We start from the raw sequence: 25,063 nt of genomic DNA, 5'->3' as shown, positions 1-25,063 counted from the left end.
GCAGTCAACAAGTGGCAAGTGCTGTGTTTACGGCAGCAGAACTGGGTAAGTCTGATACGTGCAGAAAAAGAAGAAAATGGGTCAGAGGGGGGAGACTGTATGGGTACAGATGCAGTGCCCAGTGCAAGGGGTGGCCAGGAGGCAGTGCAAGAGGGTGGCAGGGTGAGCAGGTACCTGGGCCCAGGGGACAGTGGGTGGCCAGGCGCACAGTGCCAAGAGAGCAGATCAGCAGGGGAGAAGGGGAGCGAAGGCAGAAGAAAAGAGGAAGGTCTTGAGGTGCTTCCGGAACCGGAGATGGTGCTCATCAAGTTTTAGAGCGGCAGTTAGGCTGTTCCAGAGGGAGGCTCCAGCCGAAGACAGATCTACCCCCAGCTCGTTTCTTTGAAAAACGACTGACCCTGAGGGAGTTAGAGGTAGAGGAGCGAAGAGCTCAAGAGGGGAAGTATTTGCGGAGGGATAGCTGAAGGTATTTTGGACCTAGGCCCCAGAAAGCCTTGTGGACAATGCAGAGGGGTTTTGAATTTAATCCTTGCATCCACTGAGAGCCAATGGAGAGATTTTAGAGCTGGAGAGATATGATTCCAGGGCTTGAGGCCAAGGATAAGTCTTGCAGTCCTGTTCTGGATTAGTTGCAGAGGGCGGAGAGTAGAGGTAGGTAGATTTAGAAAGAGGCTGTTATTCTGATGTACGGTCCGAGATTACAATAAAAATAATGTTGAAAAGAAAAAAAAAGAAAGAAGCTGTTACAATAGTCCAACCTAGAGAGAACCAGAGCCTGGGAGACAGTGAGCTTCTGGGGGAACGAGAGGAAAGGCAGAATACCTCTGAGGTGCAGTAGGAAGTTTGACTTTTTAGAGACCTCAGATGTGGGCGGAGAAGGAAAGTGTGGAGTCAAAGATGACCCTGAGGTTCTTAGCCTCGCAGGTGGGGGTAAGAGGAGGGCCAAGAGAGGCCGGCCAGATAGAGAGGGGAAAGGATGGCGAAGGTGTGCCGATGAGGAGGATCTCCGTCTTGCTGGAATTCAGACAAAGATCATTGGCAGCACATCAATCTTGAATGGCAGTTAGGCAATCAGAGATGAGAGAGGGAGAGGAGGTGGCCGAATGCAGCCTGAAAATGAGTTCAGTGTAGCACTGGAAATTTGAGCAGAAAATGGCAATGCAGTGCACAAGAGTTGCCAGGCATTGGTTGAAAAGCCAGGGCGAGAGGCGAGACCCATGAGCAACACAGGTAGAGATGAAGATAGATGATAGGTTGCAAGTCTTTGGGCCACCTATTGCGCCCCAATCAGGCCTCTGTCCCTATCAGGACATGTCTGATCTTCCAGTTGCAGCTATCTTCCAAGACTCTCTAGGGGGGCATGTCATCCGTAGCAGGTGCATTTTATAACACCTTTCTTGGAGCGCTCCACCCATACCACAGCACTCACAGGGGAAGGGGGCACAATTCTTTTTCACTCTCATTCTACAGGCTCTCTCTGTCCTTCACTGCAGTCTGATCTCTCTACATTTCCAGCCTCGACTGGTTTGTGCCTCTGCCAGCTGCCTTCTCATCCGTGCACCCACAGGGTTACGGCGCATGCCAGTTGGAGCAGGCGCTCTGCTGTAGGTCTTCTCTGGCCCATAGAGTGGGTGTGCTCAACCACAGCTCCCTTCTGCAGCCGGCTTCCCAGCCGGTATAGGCACTGCGCACACTCTGCCGGGTCGTTCTCTGCCCTTCTTTTGCTCATGCTCCCTGACTACAGTGGCTTAACAGATCTCCTAAACCCAATATTCTGGATGGTGCCACTTCGGCCACAATCGCGTCTTCGGTTTCACATCTGTGTTCTGGGTTCCAGCAGCACGGATACGCCACCTGTCTCGGCTGTTCTAGGGGACTTTAACTGCTATCTCGTCATTTAATGGTGGTGGGTTTTAACGGAGGCCATCTGTAATAGCGCCCCATAGCGGTCTCCATTTTTACAGTTGAGGCATTTTACTTGTGCACTTTTGCATTTATAGCAAATGGCTACTAAAGGTGGTTAGCACCCTAATATAGCCGTGCCACAAGGTTTTTCGCTTGTTCTTTGGCCACATTGTAATCAGGGGCCCAAAAGGTGACGCAGCCACCTCGTTCTGGTGTTTGTCAATAAAAGAGGCAACACAGAGGGTGGAGTACGTGATTGCGAGGTAACCCAGCCTATATTCAGAATATACAAAAACCGGGGGAAACAAGACAGACGCGCTCTCACTCGAGTTCTCCGAGTTCCAATAGATGACAGTCTATGAAGAACTGATTTTTCACTGCGGATGTCATGATGACAAACAAGTTACAAAAACCTATCTACTGTTCATTGGTTCACACTGCTAAGCTACATATATTTCCTATAGGTGAAACCATAATGATTGCATGAGTCCCTATCTAAAGCACAACCGTAGGGGACACCCTACTACTGATAAGCATAATACATCACTGATTTAAGACTCTATTGGTTAGCGCTTTACTACAGTAAATATGGACCCTCCACTGATTGGCATAATACGGTCAACCTTCGGCACTTGACAATGTGAAGAGACATGGAGACCGTTGGAGTAGGGAAATAAACGTATTGCTGTAAACAGCCCTTAATTATTCCAGCATTGAAGTCTGTCAATCTCTTAAGACTTTGTCCTTGGACATCTCAGTGCCAGCACCCCCTGGTCAAGAACGGCAGATGCCTTATCTCACCTTGGCACATTTTGACTAACTATTGTTTTGAGTCACGTGTTACCAGACCGTGTTTCAGATTTGTATCCCTGTATTTATTTGGATTTTAGCTACGCCTGAAGGAGGGCGTTTCGCCTGGCTGACTGCTTCAGACATCAATCTGTCAGCTACCAGGGTGTTTCTTTGCTTGCCGACTGCGCGCACCTGAACATCAAATGCTGGGTGCCTTGCATTGTAGCTAATTAAAAGCAATGGTTGAAAGATCGCCAGCCTAGAAATCACTCCCTCGTTGCTCGCTGTTACAGTGTGCAAACCTTCCTTTTGATTCCCGCAGCCCTGAAATTACTTTCCACTTTACCCATTGCACAGTCACTGCAGATTTCCAGAATGTTTTGTTTTATTTCAATGACCCACCTCTATTTACAGAGCCTTTTGCTCTGCAGTTTAGAATGGCAATGGTTTTGTCACATTTATTTCCATGCTGACAGATGTACTTTTCTATCCATCTGTTTCTGATGCATTTCTGCGCTACTTTGAGTCACTGCCGGTGTATTCTGCATCTGATCTACCCATGGTTTCTTCTGCCCAACCAGTGTAGTGAGACCCTCAACTGTGTATGCTGGAACCTATCTCCTCTCTATATTGGTGTTAGCAAACTAGTTGTGGTTCATGCAATTTAGTTTTAGTTCCTACACTAAAGTCAGTTAAGCTAACTAATTCTTTATGGCAGCTGCATTTCCAGGAGCGTTTAAAGCTTTGTTTCAAAAGTTTCACTTTCAACGGTGTCCTTCCTACTTTATATTTTTGTCTCTTATGGCATACATAGGGGGTGTAGGGGGCTTCAACATGCTCCCTGGTCAAATAATGCATCACTACACTATTGTTCTCTGGCCCTCTTCGCATCTACTCAGGTAAGGAAATGCCTTATATGGAATACCCTTTCCATGGGAGTTGTGGCTTTCGCAGGCTAAAGGGTGGTTACCGTGTGTGGCCATCCCTGGTGCCTGAATGTCTGTGCAGTGTGCAGATGCTCACCATTGGTGGCCTTGGACATGCTCCTTGCCGAAATCTTATGTTATGTTATGTTACTTGGCATTAATAAAGCGCTCTATATATCATTGGTATGACCTCAAAGCACTGGTAGGTTGAATGCCCTCGGGAACCGTAGTTCTGGTCAGTAGAGAGAGATACTTGTGCAGCTGATGTAATTACTGGGTGGTAGCTACATCCTAGCGTTAGGTGTGGTGCTGAAGAGTTGGATGTGTGCAGTCTGGTGGTTGGACACCCAGACTGGGCTCTGGCTGCGTTAGGCCTGAAGGACGCATATGTGAGCAATTCGCCGGAATGTGCTCGGCTAGCTGCGTTTTATAGGGTGATGAGGTGTTCATGGGGTCGTGTTCGTATGTCGAATTAATCAGGGGTATAGCTGTGTTCTAGTCGAATGATGGTGTATAGTAGAGAGTAAGCGTAGTGATGTGATATGATGGTTATCTTTAAAGCACTCAAGACCAGGCACGTGAACAGGATATATATTAACAGCATGGGGAACAGGAAGGCAGGGTACACATTGACATACGTGGGGGCATGCTAACATTTACATTAGCATTTCTATCTAGATGCTACTCAGGCCAATGTTCGCGACTTCATCTAAGTGCAGCACATGCTGCCATTCACAATGCCGTCCAGTTGTGGGACATGCTAATAATCACTTTCTATCTAGATGCAACTCAAGGTAATGTTCACGAATTCATCTAAGTTTGGCACATGCCACCTATCTAGGTGTTGGACATGCTAACATTTACAACTCTATCTAGAAGCGACGCAGGTTAACATTCACAATTCCATCTAAGTGGGGGTCTCGACTCAGGCTAATGTTCACCATTTCATCTCCAAGCATGGCACATACTACCATTCACAATTCCATCTAAGTGTGGGTCATGCTAACATTTACAATTCTTTCTAGGTGTTGGACATGCTACCGTTCACAATTCCATCTAATTAGGGACATTCTACCGTTCACAATTCCATCTAAGTATGGGACATGCTAAAATCTTAGATAAAAGGAAGGCTCCCACAGCCATTCAACAGATCATCAATGGAGCCAAGACCTCTAGGAAGAAGCGCATCCCCCTGACAAACCCTTAGGCTGGCCATCATTAACTGGAGTGCTGTCCCAGTAAAGTTCGGATCTCAAGATGACCCTCATCAGTACTTCAACCCTTGGACCCATGTGAACTACCAGTCGTGACCCCTGCTTGAGGAAACACGCCTTTGGCAGTGTCTCTGGAGCAACTGGTAGACGGACCAGCTCTCTACTTGGCTACCTCACTGCAGCCGACGCCATTCCGAGTGTATACGTGGAACATGGGAGGATCTGGACCTTCAACTTGTGTAACAAGATGCCTGCTCCTGCATTTTCAGTCTTCTTGCATGAATAGAACCAGTGCTGTGCTTGCTTCTTTGTCCATAGAAGATCCCATGACTGAGGCTCACAGTACAATACTCCCGTGCTCTTCACCGCAGATGTGTTAATCTTTCCTCGTTTGGTTATCTTTGCCTGGAAGCTGTGTGGAACAGATTACTGAACACAGCGACTGACCCAAATTATATCCCGCATCCGAAAGGGACCACTGCACCTGCGACCTATGGGCCTTCCTCAATGGGACCAAGCACAGAAGATTGTGTACACAACGACCAGAACACCAGCAGTGTTCTCTGGGGAAATCGGAGTCAGGAGGGTAAGTTAACATACCTGGATCCATTGGACCTCCAACCCCGGTCTTCCATAGGGCTAGATGGGCGTAAAGACATGTTCCTCAATCACTTATTGCAGACTTTGGTCGTGGAGGCTTGGTCATGGATCCCTCTATAGGCCTACCCCAAGGACTGAGATTGGGTGATTCTACTTTCCTGAGCTTTGAATAACTTTTTGACTTTTACTAATCATAACCACAAGCACACTCAATCTCATTATAAACCTACCCGAGAAGTAGCCACTTTGGAATTTATGAGTTTTGGAGTGCAAGGCATCCAACCATCTTAGGGTTGGACTTTAAAAGAGCTAGGGATGCCGTTTTATGATTATCTTGAAGTGTGATTTCAATTGGTGAGGAGGGATAGCTCAGGGGCAACATGTTGGTCTTGTCTTGGAAGCAAGAAAGCGCAGCACAACACAGGTTTGAACCCTGATCCTGCGCTTAGAAACCAATCTCTGGTATTAAGCGTGTTACAAAAGAACAATTATAATAATTTCTAAGGAATAAGTACTAACCATGTTGCAATGGTCATTGAATCAAAAGCTATTCTAATTCTCCTAATGGTCCCTAAATATATTGTTTTCCAAACTTCTCTTTATTAGTTTTACAATGCATGTAACATAACACAAGTTGAACAAAACACAATCCGAAAGCACCTGGATGCACCCTACCTTGCAAGGTTTTTCCTACTTTTCCAACCAGAGAAGTCGTTCAGGAGAAATGGTTGCCACCGCCCGGTCCATCCAGGCCCACGGCTTGACTCTGTCGTTTGACAACCATTCGTTCAGTACCCGTATTTGTGCCGCCTCGTAATCTTTTGTGAAGTTTGTGAGGCTAAGTCCTCCTCATTGTTTTGGGGACATCAGGGTCTCCAAGGACAGCCTGGGTTCCATATTATGCCATATAAATTGTGACATTTTAGTGATAGCCTTTAAAAATGTCTACGGTACCGCGATGGGAAGCGCTTGGAAATGGTACCACAGTTTAAGTAGCATGATCATCTTAATCGTAGCTATCCTCCCCAGTCAAGGAATTCGCATAGGGGTCAATTTTTTAAGACCCGCCTTGACTTTTGCTAGCAGTACTGGGTGGTTTGCCCCATAGAGGACTGAAATCGAGGGCATCAGATTTACCCCTATGCAAGTAATGGCGCCCTTTGCTACTTTAAATGTCACTTACAGTGTCAGGTCAATTACTTCAGCATTTGAAGGCCTTAGCCATAGGAGTTCCAACTTTGTCTGGTTGACCCATAAGCCTGAAAGCTTCCCCACCATCTCTAGTTTGTGTACCAAGCCAGGGATCAATATATCCGGTCTGTGGGAGTCATCAGCATCTCATCAGCAAAGGCCACTACTTTAAGCTCCTCTCCCCCAAACCTTACACCACGAATAGATGGCTTGAGCCCGATTGTTGCTAGTAATGGTTCCAAATAGATTGTGTATAGAAGCAGGATAAAGGGCACCCCTGTCTCGTGCCACGTGTAATTGGCACTTTGTCTGATAGCTGGTAATTAGTTGAAAGCCGCATCGAGGGGTCAGTGTAATTGGCTTTCACCTTCCATAGGAACTTTGGGCCCATCCCCATCTGCTCCATTGCCTCAAATCGGAATGGCCCGGTTGAAGGCCTTCTCGGCGTCGAGCGAGATCAGAACCGCTGGCTCCCGACCCACCCACACCTTTTCTATCTGGTATTACAGCCGTCTAGTATTGTCCCACGTTTGTCGCCCCTTTATGAAGCTGGAATAATCTGTACCCATCAGACCGGGGAGGAGAGATGTCAACCTGGGCGCCAGGACCCCTGTGTAGATCTTGGCATCCAGGCCCTCCTGGGCAATAGGAACCGCATGCCGTCGGGTCCTTCTTAGGTTTTCCATACACCACCACTTTTGCTTCCATCATCGAGCAGGTCACCATTCACAATGGAGTTCAAGAGTTGCGCCAACCTGGAGCTTAGTTTCTGGCTACATGTTTGGTAAAGGCCAGCACTGTGCTTTTCTTTTCTGAGGCAGGCTCTTTATGACCGCCTCTACATCCTCCTTAGTGAGGTCTTCTTCCAGGCGGGCGCTGTCAGAGGGTGTAAGTTTGCGTAGCAAAAGATTATTTAAGAATTCTGTCACTGTTCAGTGGTCTGGGCTATCCGACGAATACAGCTTTTCATCAAAACTTTTCAAAGACTCCAATATTGTCTCCAAGCCCGTTGCTAGCAACCCATCTGGTTGCTTTATGCTGGCTTTTGTGCGATTGGCACCAACCTTCCACACTTGCCTCGCGAGAAGCCAGTTGGCCTTTTTTGCAGTAACGTAGTAGCGCTGTCGTACATGCAGTAGGGCCTTTTCTGCGCTGCGTGTGCGTTACCACTCTAACTGGCTTCTAATCTCATACAGTTTCTTAATGGCAGGTTTATTCCTTTTTTTGGCCAGGTCTAGCATCACCTCTTTTAGCTGAGCCTCCAGCCCTTCTTCTATAGCGGTTCTTAACTTCCGCTGTTGGGCCTGAAGCGCGATGATCTCCCCTCTCATACCCACCTTGAAGGCTTCCCAGATCCCCTCTAGTGAGGCTTCATAGTTGTCATTGTGTGAAAAGTATTCCTCTACTCTGTCCCCCCCCAAATAGTTCGGCCGTCGCCCCATCTGCCAATAGCTCCCGGGGAAATGTCCAGGACCACAGACCCCTATGTGGCCACTGTCTCTTCACGGTCACCGTCATCAGGGCACGATCGGAGAGAGCCATCGGCCCAACTTGTATATCTTCTATCTCCCCCAGGATTATCTGTGCATCCACAGTGTCAATTCTGGACAATGTTTGGTATACATGGGAGAAGCACGTTATCCCCTTTTCCCTGCCCTTTTTATGTCTCCAGGCATCCTTTAGACTAAGATTTTCAAAGATTTCCCTCCAAGTAATAGACAGGGGGTGTTCTCCATGACCTATGCCTGCGCTTCCATCGATCTCAGGTTCCCATGTCAAGTTAAAATCGGCAGCTAAAATGATTTCCCCCCCCTCTTCGAAATTTTCCAGTCGCAGCAAGGTTTCCTGAAGGAAATGTTTTGGATCTACATTTGGGGAGTACACAGTTCCCAAAGTCATTGTCTTTCGATCCACTTGTATCAGTATCAATATACACCTCCCCTGGGGGTCCTTCAGGATTTGCAGTACCTTTGCCTGCAGCGTGTCTCTGAGACCTATCATTAACCCTGTTTTTCCCTGCACATTCCCCTGATATAGTTTTGCAAAGTGGTGGAAGTGGGGGATAGATTATCTGCTCTCTTCATATGGGTTTCCTGAAGCTTTATGATTTCTGCCAAGCTGCATTTCACTTGCCCTTCCACTTTCTTGCATTTGACAGAGGGAGTTCAGGCCCTTAACATGTAGGATAACAGTGTGAACGACATTGTTCTCTCTAAATGTTTTTTCCTATGTTCAACCTGTGTCCGAGCTACTGTGAAGTTATGTTCTCCTGCTGGCATGTGCATCCCCCCCCAGCCACCTGCCCCCTCTTTCCCCACTTCCCTTCCCCTCTGCCCCTCCCCCTTGCCTTAAAATGACTCCCTCTACCCTTCCCCCCTCTCTACCATGTCCTCCCCCTCCCTTTAACCCATTCCCGGTCAGGGCCAGTGGTCCCGAGAACCTCCCCAGTTGCTAACCTGGGGCATCGGACCTGGTATAACCCCAGGGTTCCCTCCAGCAGGGGCGAACAACACCCCCCATGCCTTCACCTACCCTACCTCCGGCTAAGCCGATGTTGGCCAACAACCTCCAGTCAATGTGATCACAGTTGCTGTGTTCTCGTTCCATCCTCGCTGAGCCGCTGGGGTGGATTTGAGACTCCATAGCAAGGGTGCCCAAGATGGGCTTTAGGTTTTTTCCGGGGGCCCCGTTTCACCCATCTTACCCAGAGGGCCCTTTATTCTTCTTTCTCTGCCGCCCCGCCGTCCCAGATTCCTCGACCATTCCCAGGGTCTGGTGCCCTTAGGAAAAGCGTAACTGAAGGTTTGCGCTGGGTCGTCCTCCACCTCTTCCAAGTGCATGACTGCCAGGCCCTCGTCACACGTCACCACCCGCTGCTGTCTACCTTCCCACGAGAAGGAGCCCAAACAGGAAGGTCCATTTATAGGGAATGTGTTTTGCATTTAGCACTTTTGTCACCGAGATCATTGGTCTCTGTTTCTGCAGCGTGGATAATGTCAAGTCTTGGAACAGTTGAATTGGGGAACCATTTACCGTAATGTCTGAATGGGAGCATGCAGCTTTTAGTATGCTTTCCTGAACTGCGTAAGAAGTAAGCGTAACCAGGACATCTTGTGGTCTCAGCCATGGGCCCGTTCCTTTGGGACCCGCTCTGTGCATGCGGTCTATCCTGACATCTTCAAGTCGTGTGTTCATCAGGAGACTCCCAAAACACTGCTGGAACGTGCTCTTCAAGACTCCATCCGCGGTAGATTCGCCAAGGCCTTTCACTCAGATATACGACCTGCAAGATCTATTCTCCAGGTCCTCGCTTGCAGTTCTAGGTTGTGAGTGGCCCTGGCCACCTGCTCCAGATGTTTGCTATTCTGCCTAAACTCTTTGGAGAGTTCCAATCGTCCCTCTTCCGTTACTTCCACTCTGGTGCCCAGGTCATTGATCTCATGCCAGACTTCCTGAAGGGAACTTTGTAGGTGCTCTCATTTTCATGAGCTAGTCCTTGAAGGAACTCCTCATCAAGGTTTTCCGTACATGGAGAGCCCCTCTTCCTGCTGTATGCCCCAGCAGCGTTTCAATTGCACTCCTTGTTGACCGATCAATTTCTGTTTGACCATGGGGTTTGGGGGGTCTTTACTCTGGCTCCTGACATCTGGAGGGACCCTTTCCCGTTGACTTCCAGTCCGGTGTAATGGCTGCTAGGTTTGGCCTCTACCAATGCACTTCAAGAGGCAGCTGCACTCCCCATAGGAAACTGGCACCCTTTTCTTCACTGGTGATCAGGCCGCAGCAGCGAGTACCCCATACTTGCTCGTTTGGTGCCCCTTAGAAGTTGCCTCTTCTTGCCCCCCCCCTTTCCGGGCTCCTCTGGGTCAGCCCCCCTCTTCTCTGGCCTCACGTTCCTGGATGATCCTTGTTTTGCTCCCTTTTCGTTGCCGGACCTCCAGTAGTGGTCCTTGCTTATTGGTGTGTCTCCGCCATCATGCCTCAATTCTTCTAGGATCCTACTGCAGCTGGCTGTGGGTACGGGACGTGCAGGATGGGCTTCCCGGGGTCCCTGTGCAGATGGTGTCCACTTTATCTGGTGCACTCTCTTTCGTTGAGCCCAGGGGGCTTGTATTACCCCCTAATCGGGGGCAGGGGTGGGGAGATTGTGCTCTTAGACTGCTTGTATTACCAGCCCTGTTGGTTATACAGGCGGTCCCCTCCTTGCAATGTGATGCGCTGCAGTTGGTATGTGTGGGGGAGGGCCGGAATCTCCCAATGCTCTTTGGAAGAGGGCCGGAATCTCCCAATGCTCCCCCTGCGTCAGCGGGTCGGTCAGCACCCGTCCAAACTATGTCCTGGGGTGAATGAGTTGACTTCTCCCTTCTGCGTTGCTGTCACCACCTCACCTCTCGGTCTGGGTCGGCACCTCCTTCCGCCACCGGCAACCGGATCAAGGCCTTGTGGGTCCCCCTCCTCTACCTGCCGCTTCGAGCACTCCAGCACTCCCTGTAGTCCCCTCTTAGACAGTGGGGTGTTAACTCCATGTTTGCCACCACTCCAGCGCCGAGCCATTTTCTCTTGAATGTGCCGCTGTGTCTGCCTGGGGAAGTCACCACTCTGAGATTGGTTTTCCGCGATGCCGCGCCCTGACACCGGAGCTTCGTCACAGCAGGACCACTTTTGCAGTGAAAATGAGTACCAGTTAGACCTCCTGTGCGATCGATGGCACCATGCCTTCGTCCTCCACACTGGAAGAAACTGAATTGCCGGGTATCAAGCTTATTGACAACTCGTAGGCTTTCTTCTGTTGACCTTGTCGGAGAACTTGAGAGTGCGTCCTCACAGCACGGCGGCCAACTTCGAATCCTGTATATATATTTTTAATAATAGTTTTGTGTGACTAGATTTGATTAGTGTGTATTTTAAAGGCCCAATAAATTATTGTATGTTTTTGTACTTGCCTGTCTAACTGGAATTATTGGTGTTGCTCTGTCTGGACTCACTGTAGCCCTAACACTACTCTCACACCCTTCCTGAGACTACGTCTTTCTGCTCTACCCAACCATGATTGGGTTTGGCTATTCTCTGTTTCTTTCCTGTTCACCATTATATGGTGGCCTCCCAAAATCTTCCCTGAGGGCTGATTTTTGGAAAACCATCTTAACAAGCATCAATGGCGTTTGCAGTAGAAACAGATGCTTTAGATGAGCCTTCATCATCCGGACATTTCCCTTGCACTATCAAGATCAGTAACATTTACAGGCCCACTTCCACTGTGTCCTGCACAGCATCAACATTACTAGACTCAGGGAAAGCAATTTTCCTAGATGTCTGCTCTTCTAAGATTCTCTGCACTAATCCACTCTTCTTAGTTAAACCTTCTTTTGCTCTACATTTTCCACAAGTACAATCAACTTTATATAGAGATAATGTTTCAGTAGTGTATGAGTGAATATGTGTGGCATCAATAGTATTTTACAGGCCTACGCTTTTATAATTAAGAGTTATGAGTAAAAAGCAATGTAAGATCACTCCAGTGAGACTTCACTGAATACCAAATCGCCTTATCCCACCGCTGCAACCAATTAAGATGCATTTTCTGAATCAGCCCTGTGGAACGATTGAGATGTCACCCTATTCTGAACAGGGACACACACTAATGTCTAGCCAAACTATCAGAGTAGCGTGATTGAACACGAAAGCTTAAAAATGGGAGGGCCTGGCAGTGGTGAAGAGTTCAATTAAGCACACAGAGAGGACTCTTACTAAAACAAGTTACCCAGAATTTGTTAAAATACAGTTATTTATTTAGGCATTACATAAATGACACAGGCATGTAACACTCGCATTCACCACTAACATACACACATTCACTTTTAATAGTTAGAATAATTTTTCAATGGGTTGGAAGCGTAGTAAAGCAGGTGAATAAAATATAGAACCAGGTAAGTAATCAAAACTTTGAGAACTAACAGGCTAAGAATAAAGCAGTTAGAAACACCATACAAAACCTTAGAACTAAGGTTCTAACCTTAAAAAGTCCATCCGAAGCTAGAAAAGAAGGGGCCTATTGCCCCTAGAGTCACAGGGCCAATAAAAGTCTTTTCAGCATGCTATGAATTTCTTTAGGGGAACTGAATAGGTGCTGGCTTAAGCCAGCCAGGAGTAGTAAGTGTTTTAAACTTCGGTAAAAACTAGATGGAAGTTCTTAATAGACCCTCTCTGTTCCAATCCAATCTCCTTTGGCGGGACCCTGGGGAGGATACCGGACCAGAATTCTACCATTCAATGACCGTTAAAGGAGAGGTAGGGCTAGGACTCATGCAACCCTACAGAGGCTAGGTGATAGGGGTAAAACAGGTATGTCTACTCCCCTTGCACTCAGATTTACTTAAGGACCACTGTAGAAGTTTCTGAATTCGCTAGACCTTCTGAATTCATGCATTGGTTGAATTGGAGGCAATTCAGGGGCCACGGTTACAGTGGTCACTTCATGCGCTGGGTTGGGCTTGTTCTAGGTTCTGTGCTCTGATGGACCGGTAGTGGACAACTGGACACACAGACTACTCACACTACTCCATCCATGACATCAGAGGACCATCAGGATGTGATGCAGGCGAACAGCATGGCCACTTTTAGAAAAAAGCAGAAGGCCACCAACATGACGGAAACTAAAGCTGGTCCTACAAGTCCCCTCTTCGTGGTGGAGAGTTGCAACTTTAAAGAAATGCTTCTTGTTCCATAAGATAAGGACCTGCAAAGTCCCAAGGCTCAGCTCAGGAAAGCGACCGTTGCAGTGAAGCATCCCAGGAGGACATCTGAATACCCCACAGGATGACCAAGACTCTTCCGAGCACTTTCATAGGCTGGATCTTCGAGCAAAGGTTGGGATTGGTTGTTCCCCCTAACCCCCTTAACAGAGGTTGAATCATTTAAGGTCTTCTGAAGAGACAAGACTTCACTGGTCAATTGAGGAAGTGCTGTTGGAGAGCTTCCCCGGTCTTCAGCGGGCTGCTCTCCGTAGTGGTATTGGCTCCAATGATGAACTGAAGAATGGCTGCAATAAGTCCCCCTTTTATCCAGGATCCGGGCTCGAGTTTCCCCCAGCTCAGCAATGGCAAGGATGTGCACCATTCAAACTTGGCAGGGCTGTTCAATCCAGGTCAGCCTAGATGCATCTACCCAGCAACAAAAACACACTGACATGAACATGGACTGGGTGCAGACAGACCCAGACCCCACATGTGACCATGCACACAGACAACCACTTTCTCCGCGAAAGCTGAGGCTTTCCCCAGGGAAGGGCTTACCATATATGGAAAATCCAGCCACCCCAGGGTAGGAAGTTCAACTTACAAGATGGCCAAAGGACAGGTCAAAATCTCATGGCACAGCTATTTCAGAGTATAGAGTACTCTAAATAGCATTAGGCAGTAAAAGGCAAAAGTGCATGAGACGATAAAGAAAAACAGTAAAAAAATGCTACCAGCCCATCCGGGTACATGATGCAATTAACCACAAAGCTACCAAAAACAAAGTTAGAGACAAGTTTCTCTACCAGACTTCACAGAAGGTGACCTTTGCAGTTATCCAAAACAGTGCCCCCAAAACAGATGAGCTTAGTAAGTGAACCAAAAGACTTCACTCACCTCCAAAAATCTGAGAGGACCAAAAATTGAGGTGTCCCTGTAATGTCCAACAAGGGAAAACAAAAAGAAAATCATTCTCAACAGTGTCCAACTAGAATATATGCCCATTTTGAAGGTTAAAAAATATAAGTTATATTTGAAAGTTTAAAAGGCAAAAAACATCATGGGGCAGAGCAAAAATGCTTGTGCCCCTCATAAAATAAAATATTTTCCCCCACAATATTTTCCATTTGGTGAAACCCAAGCTGCGAAAAACTGATTTTAAAATTATTTGCTGAAGCAACCTTTGCATGGACTGAGAAAGGTTATTTCCATTTGTCCAGTTGTTAAAAAGAATTATATTCATTGTTACATAATTGTGTTTTTTTCCACAAATGTACTTTCATTACGCAAACACATCAATTTTCTCATTGCTGCTTTCAAGCAATGTCAATGCTTAAGACACAGACCCACACAATTATGTTTTTAATTACCATTTGAGATTGGAGGGTCCGCTTCAAGGCTCTGCTTACACTCCTTCACTCTTTCTTCGAAATGTGGCATTTCCATTGCTTCCTTTATGAAATCAGAGGCACTTGCATTTGTCACAGCATCTCTAAACAAATGAGTTAGGGTGTCATACCAGGAATGATAGATATTTTTTTTAAACTTTGTTTACAATATTCTATAGAAAGACAAAACTTTTTAATACACTCAGCAGCAAGTGTTCAAAATACCGATTACCAAACTTCCCATGAGACCATGGAAATCTGCAGTTTGGGATATTGTGACAAACATGTTTAATCAATCAGTATTTGTCAGGTCCAGATCAATAGTTCTCTTTGACAAAGTTCCTTGTCCTCTTGTTCTATGTTGCTGTTTGAAGGCTTGAATTACTTGGGTGGTATTGAGGGGTAGAAGCATTTTGATCATTTGGCATCTCATACCGAATCCCCTTCCACAGTCACCCACACCCTGAAGGCACTGGGCTTGTTCATTGAGCTCTAGCATAGCACCTGTCCTGCAGTATACCTTCACCTGGGGTGGAGTGTGAGGCCAATCATGACATTCATATAACACCTGGGTAGTGGGCTGCAAAAGTATGAGCCAATTAGTGTACACCTGTTTGAAAATGAGTGAACCTTTTTACAAAAAATTTCTAAAAACTTGCACTAAAAAAATTATAATAAAAAAGGAAAAATTATCTACCAGTAATGTTCTTTCTATGGATTCTTCTCCCACAGATTCCTCATCTCCCTATATCCATCCAGAATCTGCTGCACAGAACGTTTCTGACAGAGTGCGTAGTACGGCTCAAAATTGTCTGTCGATTCCCTCGTGCTCAGCTGCACACTCCTAGAGTCCGGACGCTACGTCAATCACAGTACTAAGGGGATGCACTAGGTCCCCCTTACCTCAGTTACCCACCTTTTTGCCCCCTGGGCTCAGCCTCCAAGAGGGAAATGTGTGCTACATGCCAATGAACGAATTAAAAAACTTCTAATGGCACAAAACAAAAATTCTTTTTCTTTTCCCCCCCGTGAGGAACAAACCCGTAAGTGGTCAAACTTGAGTAACCAATCTAGTTGAATGCAAGTCGAAACTTTTTTTATCGTTTTTTTTAAAACAGCTTCCTTCCTCTTCTCATCTGCACAAAGAGTGCAACAACAGGCCACAGATGAGACGTCATGAACTTTCAAGTGGTATAGGCTGGGAGGGCGATGAAGAATCTGGGGGAGAATAATACATAGAAAGAAAATTGCTCCTTCAATGGTTTGCATTCGCCCACAGATTCTCATCTTGGTAGACTCCCAAAGCAATGTCCTCGGCGGAGGAGGGATTGAAGATACACAAAGAAGCATTGAAGCATCGCTCTTCCAAAATGAGCATCAGCCCCTCGGACGATGTCCAGTTTACGCTGTTTGGCAAACAAATGCAGTGAAGACCACATTGCTGCTACCGACACAGGTCTCTTACTAATACCCGAAGAGGCGCAACCCCTCTGGTTGAATGGACCCCAAGTCCTGATGGCACTTCTTTACCCGCATTTTGATAACTCAGAAATGCATAACACTATCCACTGGGAGATGGTCTGTTTAGTTAACATCTGTCCCCAACCTGTATTGTGAAAATGCAATGAACAATTGATCCTCCTTTCCGAGGGGGAGCACATTCTGGCCAGATAAAAACTCTGCGCCCTCTTTGGAACCAATCTGTGGAGCCTCTAAGTGAGGAGGAGAGAAGCAGGCCGGAAGATCTATACTTTGACTCAAGTGGAATTCCCACTTTACCTTTGGTAAACACGTTGGGCAAAACTTCAAGGACAGCTTCTCTCTCCAGAACTTCACGAATGGGGGCTTGCAATAGTGCCTGCTGCTCACTGACCAGTCTTAATGAAGTGATAACCACCAGGAAGGCAGTCTTCAAAGTGAGGGACAACAAAAGGAGAGGAGGATGAGCATCAAAAAGGTCCTTAAGGAACGGGCCACCACTGGGATTGAGAAAAAAAAAAACTATGTTCGGGCATCCTTTTTGAACAAAAAAAGGGCATCCAGGTATCCCTTAAACGTACCCACTTGTAGGCCTGATTTGGATAAGGCCAACAAAAATCCATTACCATGGAGGCGGTACACGACATCAGGTTCACTCCTTTTGCCTGCTGCAAACAATACCTCTAATATCTCATTGTCCATGTCCCAATCCCCGTACCTTAGTCTCTCAAGAACCACACATACAGATTGAGAGGTTCAGGGTTTGGGTGAAGCACCTTGCCTCACGACTGCGACAAGAGGTCCAGTCTCTGAGGAAGCCGGAGAGGCGGCCATACAGCCATGTCCAGTATTTGCGGGTACCATGTCCTTCTCACCCAGTCTGGGGCGATCAGTACCAGGCAAGGCCCTGAACCTCCGAAGAGCCCATGGGATGACCAGTATCATTGGGAACGCATAGTGAATGTGGAAGACCTATGCAACCTGGAATGTGTCCCCCAACCCCCACTGGGGGTGCGGGGGGAATTCCATTGAGCAGAAATGTCTCCATTACGCGTTGCTCTTTGTTGCAAACAGGTCCACTACCGGATTACCCCACCAGGTGAAGATCGCAGCCACGATCTTCGGGCATAGCGTCCAATCGTGTGACAATGAGCTCTGTCTACTCAGAGCATCTGCCAGCCCATTCTCAAACCCTGCCAGATGAGTGGTTCTCCAGCTGCCATAACCTTAGTTGTATGGCCTCCGTGCATAGGGGCAGTGATCTTACGCCTCCCTGCTTTTTCAGGTAATGTATGGTCACTGTGTGTCCGTCAGGACTAGGACATGTTTCCCCTGTAGTGAAGGCGCAAATGCTGTCCGCTCCAGTCTCACCGCCCGCAACTTCAGCAAGTTGATGTGGAAACATTTCTCCTTCTGCGACCATCGGCTGATTGAATTGATATTTTATTTCTAACGTGCTCATACACAAGTGTTTCAGAGCGCGACAACACAAGGGAGGGAACAAGGGAGAACAAAACAACGATCTTACTAGGCCCAGTAAAATTGAGAATGTGCAAGTGCATGGGAGAGGGGGGTGGGGGGGGGGGGGGGAGTGCAAGGAAGGGGGGAGAAGTGGAAAGTGCGGCGAAAAAGGAGAACAGAATAAATAATAAAAGCAACAAAAGTGGTAGTGCAGCCAGCAAGTGGCAAGTGCTGAGTTTAAGGCAGCAGATAGGGTAAGTCAGATAAGTGCAGGAAGGAAACAGGGGGGGCTGTATGGGTACAGATACAGACCCCAGTTCAAGGGGTGGCCCGGAGGCAGTGCGGGAGGATGGCAAGGTGAGCTGGAACCTGGGCCCGGAGGACAGAGGGTGGCCAGGTGCACGGTGCCAAGAGAGACCAGATCAGCAGAGGGGAGGCGAAGGCAGAAGCAAAGAGGAAGGTCTTGAGGTGCTTCCGGAACCAGAGATAGTGCTCCTCAAGTTTTAGAGTGGCAGGGAGGCTGTTCCAGAGGGCGGCCCTAGCCGAAGACAGATCTACCCCCAGCCCATTTCTTTGAAAAGCGAGTGACCCTGAGAGAGTTCGAGGTAGAGGAGCGAAGAGCTTGAGAGGGGAGGTATTTGCGGAGGGATAGCTGAAGGTATTTTGGACCCAGACCCCAGAAAGCCTTGTGGACAATGCAGAGGGTTTTGAATGTAATCCTTGCATCCACTGGGAGCCAATGGAGAGAATTTAGAGCTGGTGAGATACGATCCCAGGGCTTGAGGCCAAGGACAAGTCTCGCAGTCCTGTTCTGGATTAGTTGCAGAGGGCAGAGAGTAGAGGCAGGTAGATTTAGAAAGAGGCTGTTACAATAGTCCAACCTAGAGAGAACAAGCTTCTGGTGGAAGGAGAGGAGAGAAGGTGCAGTAGAAGGTTTGACTTTTTAGAGATGTGGGGGAGAAGGAAAGTGTGGAATCAAAGATGACCCGAGGTTCTCAGCCTCGGCGGTGGGGGTAGGAGGTGGGCCAAGGGAGGCCGGCCAGAGGGAGAGGGGGGAAAGAATGGAGAAGGTGTGCTGATGAGGAGGATCTTAGTCTTGCCGGCATTCAGACAAAGATCATTGGCGGAACACCAATCTTGAATGGCAGTAAGTCAATCGGAGATGAGAGAGGGAGAGGAGGTGGCCAAGGGCAGCCTGAATAAATGTCAGCGTAGCACTGTAAATTTGAGCAGAAAATGGCAATGCAGTGGGCGAGAGTTGCCAGGTATTGGCTGAAAAGCCAGGGCGAGAGGTTAGACCCCTGGGGAACACCACAGATAGAGAGGGTGATGGATGATAGGAAGGACCCCAGTATGACCTGGGAGGGTCGATCAGGGAGGAAAGGGGTTAGACAGGCAAAAGCCTGATCAGTGATATCCAGGTTATCAGGGAGACGGTTGAGCAGGATGCTATGGTTGACTGTGTCAAAGGCAGAAGAAAGATCGAGGAGGATGAGGACAGGAAATGTTAAGAGTCAAGGTTGGAGAGCAGATCTTCACGGATGTTCAGGAGAGCAGTTTCCGTGCTTCTGGCAGCTCTGAAATCGGACTGGTGGTCATGGAGACAGCCAACAGAATCGGAATGAAGGTTAAGCTGGGAGATGGCCATCTTTTCCAGGAGTTTGCCCAGAAAGGGAGTAATGGAAATTGGGTAATAGTTAGCCAGACAGGAAGGATCAGCTGTGGGTTTCTTGAGAAGAGGATTCACAAGGGAGTGCTTCAGAGGGGAGGGGGGAAGGATCCTGAGGCAAAGGAGTGGTTGCAAAAATCGGCAAGGGCCGGAGTGAGGGTGTCGATGTGTACCTTGATGGTTTTAGAGGAACAGGGATGCACCTGTTTTGACGAGGCTTTCATAGATTGGACTTGTCTAGCGACCTCATTGGGGGAGAAAAGAGGAAACAACTAGAAGTAGGTTCAGGGGGTGGCTGAAGGAGGGTCAGCAAGCACAGATGGAGAGGGGAGCAGAGGGGAAGGAGAGGAGAGGGTGGACAGGATGTCCTGGGTTTTTTTAAATAAAGTGTGAGGCAAGGGCATTGCAGAGAGACTGGGAGGCCAGCTCCTTGCAGATTTTAAAGAGTTCGGCCGAGTTGTTAGATGCCCCCGAGACACAGTCTTGAATGTGGACTCTTCTTGGTGGGGACAGAATCGGTATTGCCTTTGGAGCAGGCGACAGGGCAGTTTGTCAGAGGAGCAAGAAGCCCTCCATTTCCTCTCAGCCGCCCTACACATACATTTAAGTGTAGCTAGGTCGGAGTCATACCAGGAATTGCACTTGGCTTTGGACTTCAAACGGATCATTATGACAGGGGCAAGTGCATCAAGAGGATCAGAAATAGAAGAGTAGAGAAGGGACAGGGCTGTGTCCGGGTGCGAGTCAGCCAAAGGAGGAGGGGGGGGGGGGATAGAAGGTGGCAGCGAAAGCCTCAACTGACACATGCTTCATGGGCCAGAGAAGGTAGGTGGCAGTGTTGGGGTAGGCTTGGCTTGGGGGGGTGAGAGAGTGAGATGAGAGGAGAGCAGGCAGTGGTCACTCCAGGAGAGTGAAGTAGTCAGAGAGATAGAGAGGAGGAGGCCAGAGATCAAGACATCAAGTGTGTGACCTGCAGAATGCATCGGGCCAGAGGGGAGGATAGAGAGGGAGAGAGGGAATCAGAGAGGTCACTAAAGATGAGGGGCAGGGAGAATCGAGGTGGATGTTGAGGTCACCAAGGAAGAGGCATTGAGTGGTTGAGGCCAGGAGGGAGGAGGAGCAGTCAGTCCATTCAGAGAGAAAAGAGGTGATTTGACCAGGGGGCCGATAGAGAGTAGCAACAGTAAGAGTGGCTAGGATAGATTGAGAGCCTGCAGACAAGGCATTCAAAGGAGGGGTAGATCTGAGTGGGAATGATAGTGGCAGTAATCCACTCCGGAAAGATCAGGGCTACACCACCTCCGGGTCGGGTGGATCTGGGTGCAGAGAGGATCTTGTAGCCATCAGGGAGGAGAGTGTCAAAGCTTGTGACAGAGCTTGCCATGAACCATATCTCAGTAAGACCGAGGACATCAAGGTTAAGTTCTTCGAGGGGGTAGCAGATGTCAGAAGAGTGTTTGATAGCAGAGCGAGAGTCCAGAGTGGCAAGATACAGAAGGTTTCCAGCCTTAAAGATCTTCCAGAGAGGGGTACAAATCAGAGGTACGCCCTGTGGAGGAGTAGAGGTAGCCTGAAGTGGGGCAGAGGAGGAGGGAGGAGTGGGCAAGGTAGCCAAGGAATGAGAGGAAGGGACAGCAAAGATGAAAGGAAGTTGATGAGGTGAGGGAAACGCCCATCGAAGAGGAGGAGATTGGCCCGAGGACATTGGACCATGACAGTGCCATTAAGATAGACATTAAGGATGACTCTGGAGGAGTCTAAGGAATTCATGAGGACTTCCCAGCGAGTGCCACCATTAATGGGAGAGGAGGAGACAGGACAGAGCACAGAGATCATTTGCGGGGTCCATAGGTCCAGCGAAGGAACGATAAAGAGGATGTCGGTGAGGGTCTGTCTGGAAGAGGCGCTGGAATACATATTAGCGATAGGGAGACCAGGGTTAGAGGCCAGGATGTCTTTTTTAAACTTCTTCTTTCCAGACTTAGTGAGAAGGAAGGATAGTTGCTAGAGAAGCAGTTGGAGTAGATGGGAGAAACAAAAAGTGCCATGGGTGGGAAGAGAGAGCAGGCAGAGGGAGGAGTATGCAAGTACAGCGGTATGGAACAGTCACTGGGCTAGTATGTTACAAACAATGAGCAAAGTTAAATGCAAGATAAACCCAAGTTTTACTTTCAAGTTACATGTGAGGCCATGTTGTTAAGGAAATGAAGTGGGAGTAAGATGGTAAAGGTGAGTACAGAAACAACTTAATTTAGTACATAACAGGGAGAGCGGAGAGTACAGGGCAGTCATAAGGAGGTAACTAACCCATGCTCAGTGAGGTGAGAGAGCCATGGTAGTCCAGTAGTCCAGGGATAGCAACCTCAAGGAGGGTTGGGCTATGGTACAGGTCTCATGTAGCAGCCTGTGAGCAGACATGGAGGGGCCAACAATGAGCCCCTAGCCCTTCAGGGAGGTATCTGTGACCCCCCTGAGCCTCTGGCCACAGAGCCCAGAACGGCTCGCCCGTCAACATGTTGGTCCTGTTGCTTCACCAACCACCTGTACTTCCTGGTGCCGCAAAATCTCCCTCAACGTCAACACGCTGAACTTGTCCTTCCTCAGGAAATTGTTCAGGCCCAGAGGTCCAGGATGGGAGGAGTCCTTTCAGCTTCTTGTGAACTAGGTAAGGTGAGCGCCAGCACAGAGCACCAACAAGCTGTTTGTGCACCGCCTCTCACCTTGCAGGTATTTTGTAAAACAAATTAAAATGAAAGTGAAGCACTGTGCAGGGAGGGCACTAAAGGTACACAAAAGCCCTCTTATGTACCGGTACGAAATTGCCCCAATTACCAGAGAGTCATTTCTATGGTAATTGTGGAGGCAGCACTACAGCAGATTTAGAAAAGTAAAAGTGGCGATCTATGTGACTCAAGTTTTACACCATTGCGTAGATGGCGGAAAAATTGAGGCACTTTTAAATTCATTGTGTGAACAGCTTTAAGTTTCTAAAAATGCACTTGCTATTTAGTAAAAATGAAGGCTGATGAAAAGGTGTTTTGGAGTGTGCATGGGAAAACATTTCCATATTCACCTGCCCCGAAGTGTGCCCCTGTAACATGCAAATTAGGATAATGAGGTTGTGAGGAGGTCAAAGAGGCAATGGAGATAAAAGATGACCCCATTCTAACTTTCAGACCCAGCCCCCAAAAGGTTATATCAGCAGGACAAAACAAAACTACATGTCCCATAAACCACCACGAGAAATGGAAACAAGATGGGGGAAAGGACAAAATGAACAAAGGGAAGCAGTATAGGTACAGCCCAATCATGCGGTTTAGTGACCGGTACACACATAGAAGTACAGGTTGGGATGGAAAAACAGTGCATGGAACGGGGTGGAGGATGGAAGGAAAACTGGCTGCAGGTGTGGGAAGTGGGCAGGAAAGGCGGGTGGAAGCTGAACGGAGGGGAGGAACAGGGCATGAGTTAAAAGAAGCCCCGGGAAACTCACCAGGTGTCTCTCATTACAGCAGCAACACTGGCCGGAGACCACAGAGGAGTGGGAGGAATCCCCAGGTGATGTACATTGGGCGTACTAGGAGGCTGCAGGAGCGGCATCGCAGAGATCCTTATCAAGAAGCAGACTCTCCGCCAGGAAAGGAGCAGCAGTGCAGAAACACACCCCAGAGGCGGATGCACTGACAAGGGAAACCTGGCCGTAAGCCATTTCAAAGGACAGTGCTCCCGTGGGTTTGCCTTCTCGGTTTGTTTTTTGTGAAACCCCCATTTGGACAGCTGGCAAAGGAACGGAAAGCTAGCGTCTGAGAAAAGGGAATTTATGTGAGCTGTTTATTATTTTTCCAAAGAGGCGAGAAGCCTAAGAGGACATTCCTACGAACTCTAAATTGATTAACCCTTTTGCAGGGCCAGCCAGCTGAGCCAAAAATAAGCATGTTTTGTTGTTTATACTGAGGGGCTGGTGGAAAGGTCAACACAGCAATAAATCTTAACTTGTTAACCCCACATCCGACTCCAGCCGACTACTTTACAGAGGTCTTGCACTTAAAAAAAAACCACGCACATCTTGCTTTTACTAAATAGGGTCCTAAGAAGTACCGGGAGTACCAACCCAAACCCTTCTCTTCGAATGACACTTCCTCTAGTGCTCCATTCGACAGAAGGGCTTGCAGTTCCTCCTGGAGTTCCCATTCTCGGGCTGTCGGAGGGTGTTTGCAGGCCTGTCCGGGGGTCGCTTTAGGGATGACAGGCAATGGACCCCGGCAATGGAAGTGTTCTCCTTTCATTTGCCTTTGAACTCCGAGACTTACCCTCCACCCAGAGATGCATGGGGGAACCTCAAAGAGATTTCTGAGATGCGGGTGCTGTCAACACTACGGCAGGGAAAGACTGTCTGGATGCCCCATTGCCTCTACCCGGCTGTGGGGACCTACACTTGTCTTGAGGAAGCCGAGGCCTTCTAGTTAAGGTGGAATACTGCCTGTAGCCTCACCCTCTATACCCAAAAGCGAAATTCTGTTTGGCACGCTTCTGCTGCACCGCCAGCCCCAGTGACTTGCTGTCCGTTTTGAATATGAAATTTCTTGAGGGACACCTAGGTTTTATGGCCAGATAAATGCTCCCAGTCAAAGGTTAGATCAACGAGCTTTGCCTGGACATTCAGTGAAAACCCTGAGCTCCTAAGGCTGATATGCGCAACAATGCGAATAACTCCTCGCTTGACTCCAGCACATAGCTTCGGTCCTGTGGCATTTCCGCTGGGTGAGGGGCCTCGTGACCCAAGGGGACACTGATGATAGTATCAGCACTGATACAGGTTTCTCACTCGAGGTTGAGCACAAGGGTGTTTTCCCCCCCTCTGGCTGCCTTCGTGCTGGATGAACTGAACAGAGAAAATTCTGCCTCCGGCGTCGAGGGCAAAACCTTGCCAGCTGTGGCCTTGCCAAACATCTGCATCACTTGTTTCTTAAACTCTTCACACTCCTCCCTCGCTGCCCACTTCGCAGGGTATGACTTACCCATGTCGTCTAACGAGCCGGAATTGCATCTGTGCTTCTTTTGTGCGTTAACCAAGTGGAAAGTGGGGGGACTAGCTGCGCGCATGCAACCTTTTAAAATGTTTTATGGTGCTTGCCCTCCCATTGTTTTTTGGGGGACAGGCCCCTCTGTGTCATGCTTTGAGCACTTTGTTACCGGCTTTGTGGGGTATTTATAAGGGTGTCTACTAGTCGCCTGCTTTGCCGAACGTTCCTTCGCCGGTTTCGGGTTCATGGCCAGACAAGAACCGCATTGCTCTATATCATGCCCGACACTGAGGCACTACACACAGATAGTGTGTGGGTCAGTGAGGGGCTTCTTGTGAGGGGTCAGTCCTTGCAGCGCTTGAAACCCGATGGTTTAGGCCCGACATTCTGACATAGCAAGAAATATGAATTGATGAATTGAGCCCTGTTCCAAGTAGCATGCCGAGCGCATGGAAAAAAGGAACTGTGGCGTAAAGGGTCACAGTCCATCCTTTCAGTATGATGATCGAGTCGAGGAGTGGCGCGGCCAAACACGGCGTCAAGAGACTGTCAAGCCGTACTACTCCCCCTGTCAAAACTTTCCGAACAGCCGTCGCTGGATGGATATCTATCGGGATGAGGAATCTGTGGGAGGATACAATCCATTGAAACAGATTACACTTAAACATGTACGTGACCAA

General features: G+C 48.3%; 1 protein-coding gene across 1 annotated transcript in view; it reads right to left on the bottom strand.

Annotated features, from left to right (window-relative positions):
- Positions 1-25,063, bottom strand: part of ELAC2 (elaC ribonuclease Z 2) — a 972,577-nt gene that overhangs the window by 515,538 nt on the left and 431,976 nt on the right. The window contains exon 15 of the mRNA XM_069654514.1: positions 14,733-14,854. Coding sequence (XP_069510615.1) covers positions 14,733-14,854 — 122 coding nt within the window. The remainder of the gene's footprint in view (positions 1-14,732; positions 14,855-25,063) is intronic.

Source organism: Ambystoma mexicanum, chromosome 3q (genome assembly GCF_040938575.1).
Source record: "Ambystoma mexicanum isolate Mex_15411 chromosome 3q, UKY_AmexF1_1, whole genome shotgun sequence".
In the NCBI taxonomy this organism is placed as follows: Eukaryota; Metazoa; Chordata; class Amphibia; order Caudata; family Ambystomatidae; genus Ambystoma; species Ambystoma mexicanum.
The sequence above is the reverse complement of the archived record's forward strand: the minus strand, read 5'-3'. Positions and strand labels throughout refer to the sequence as shown.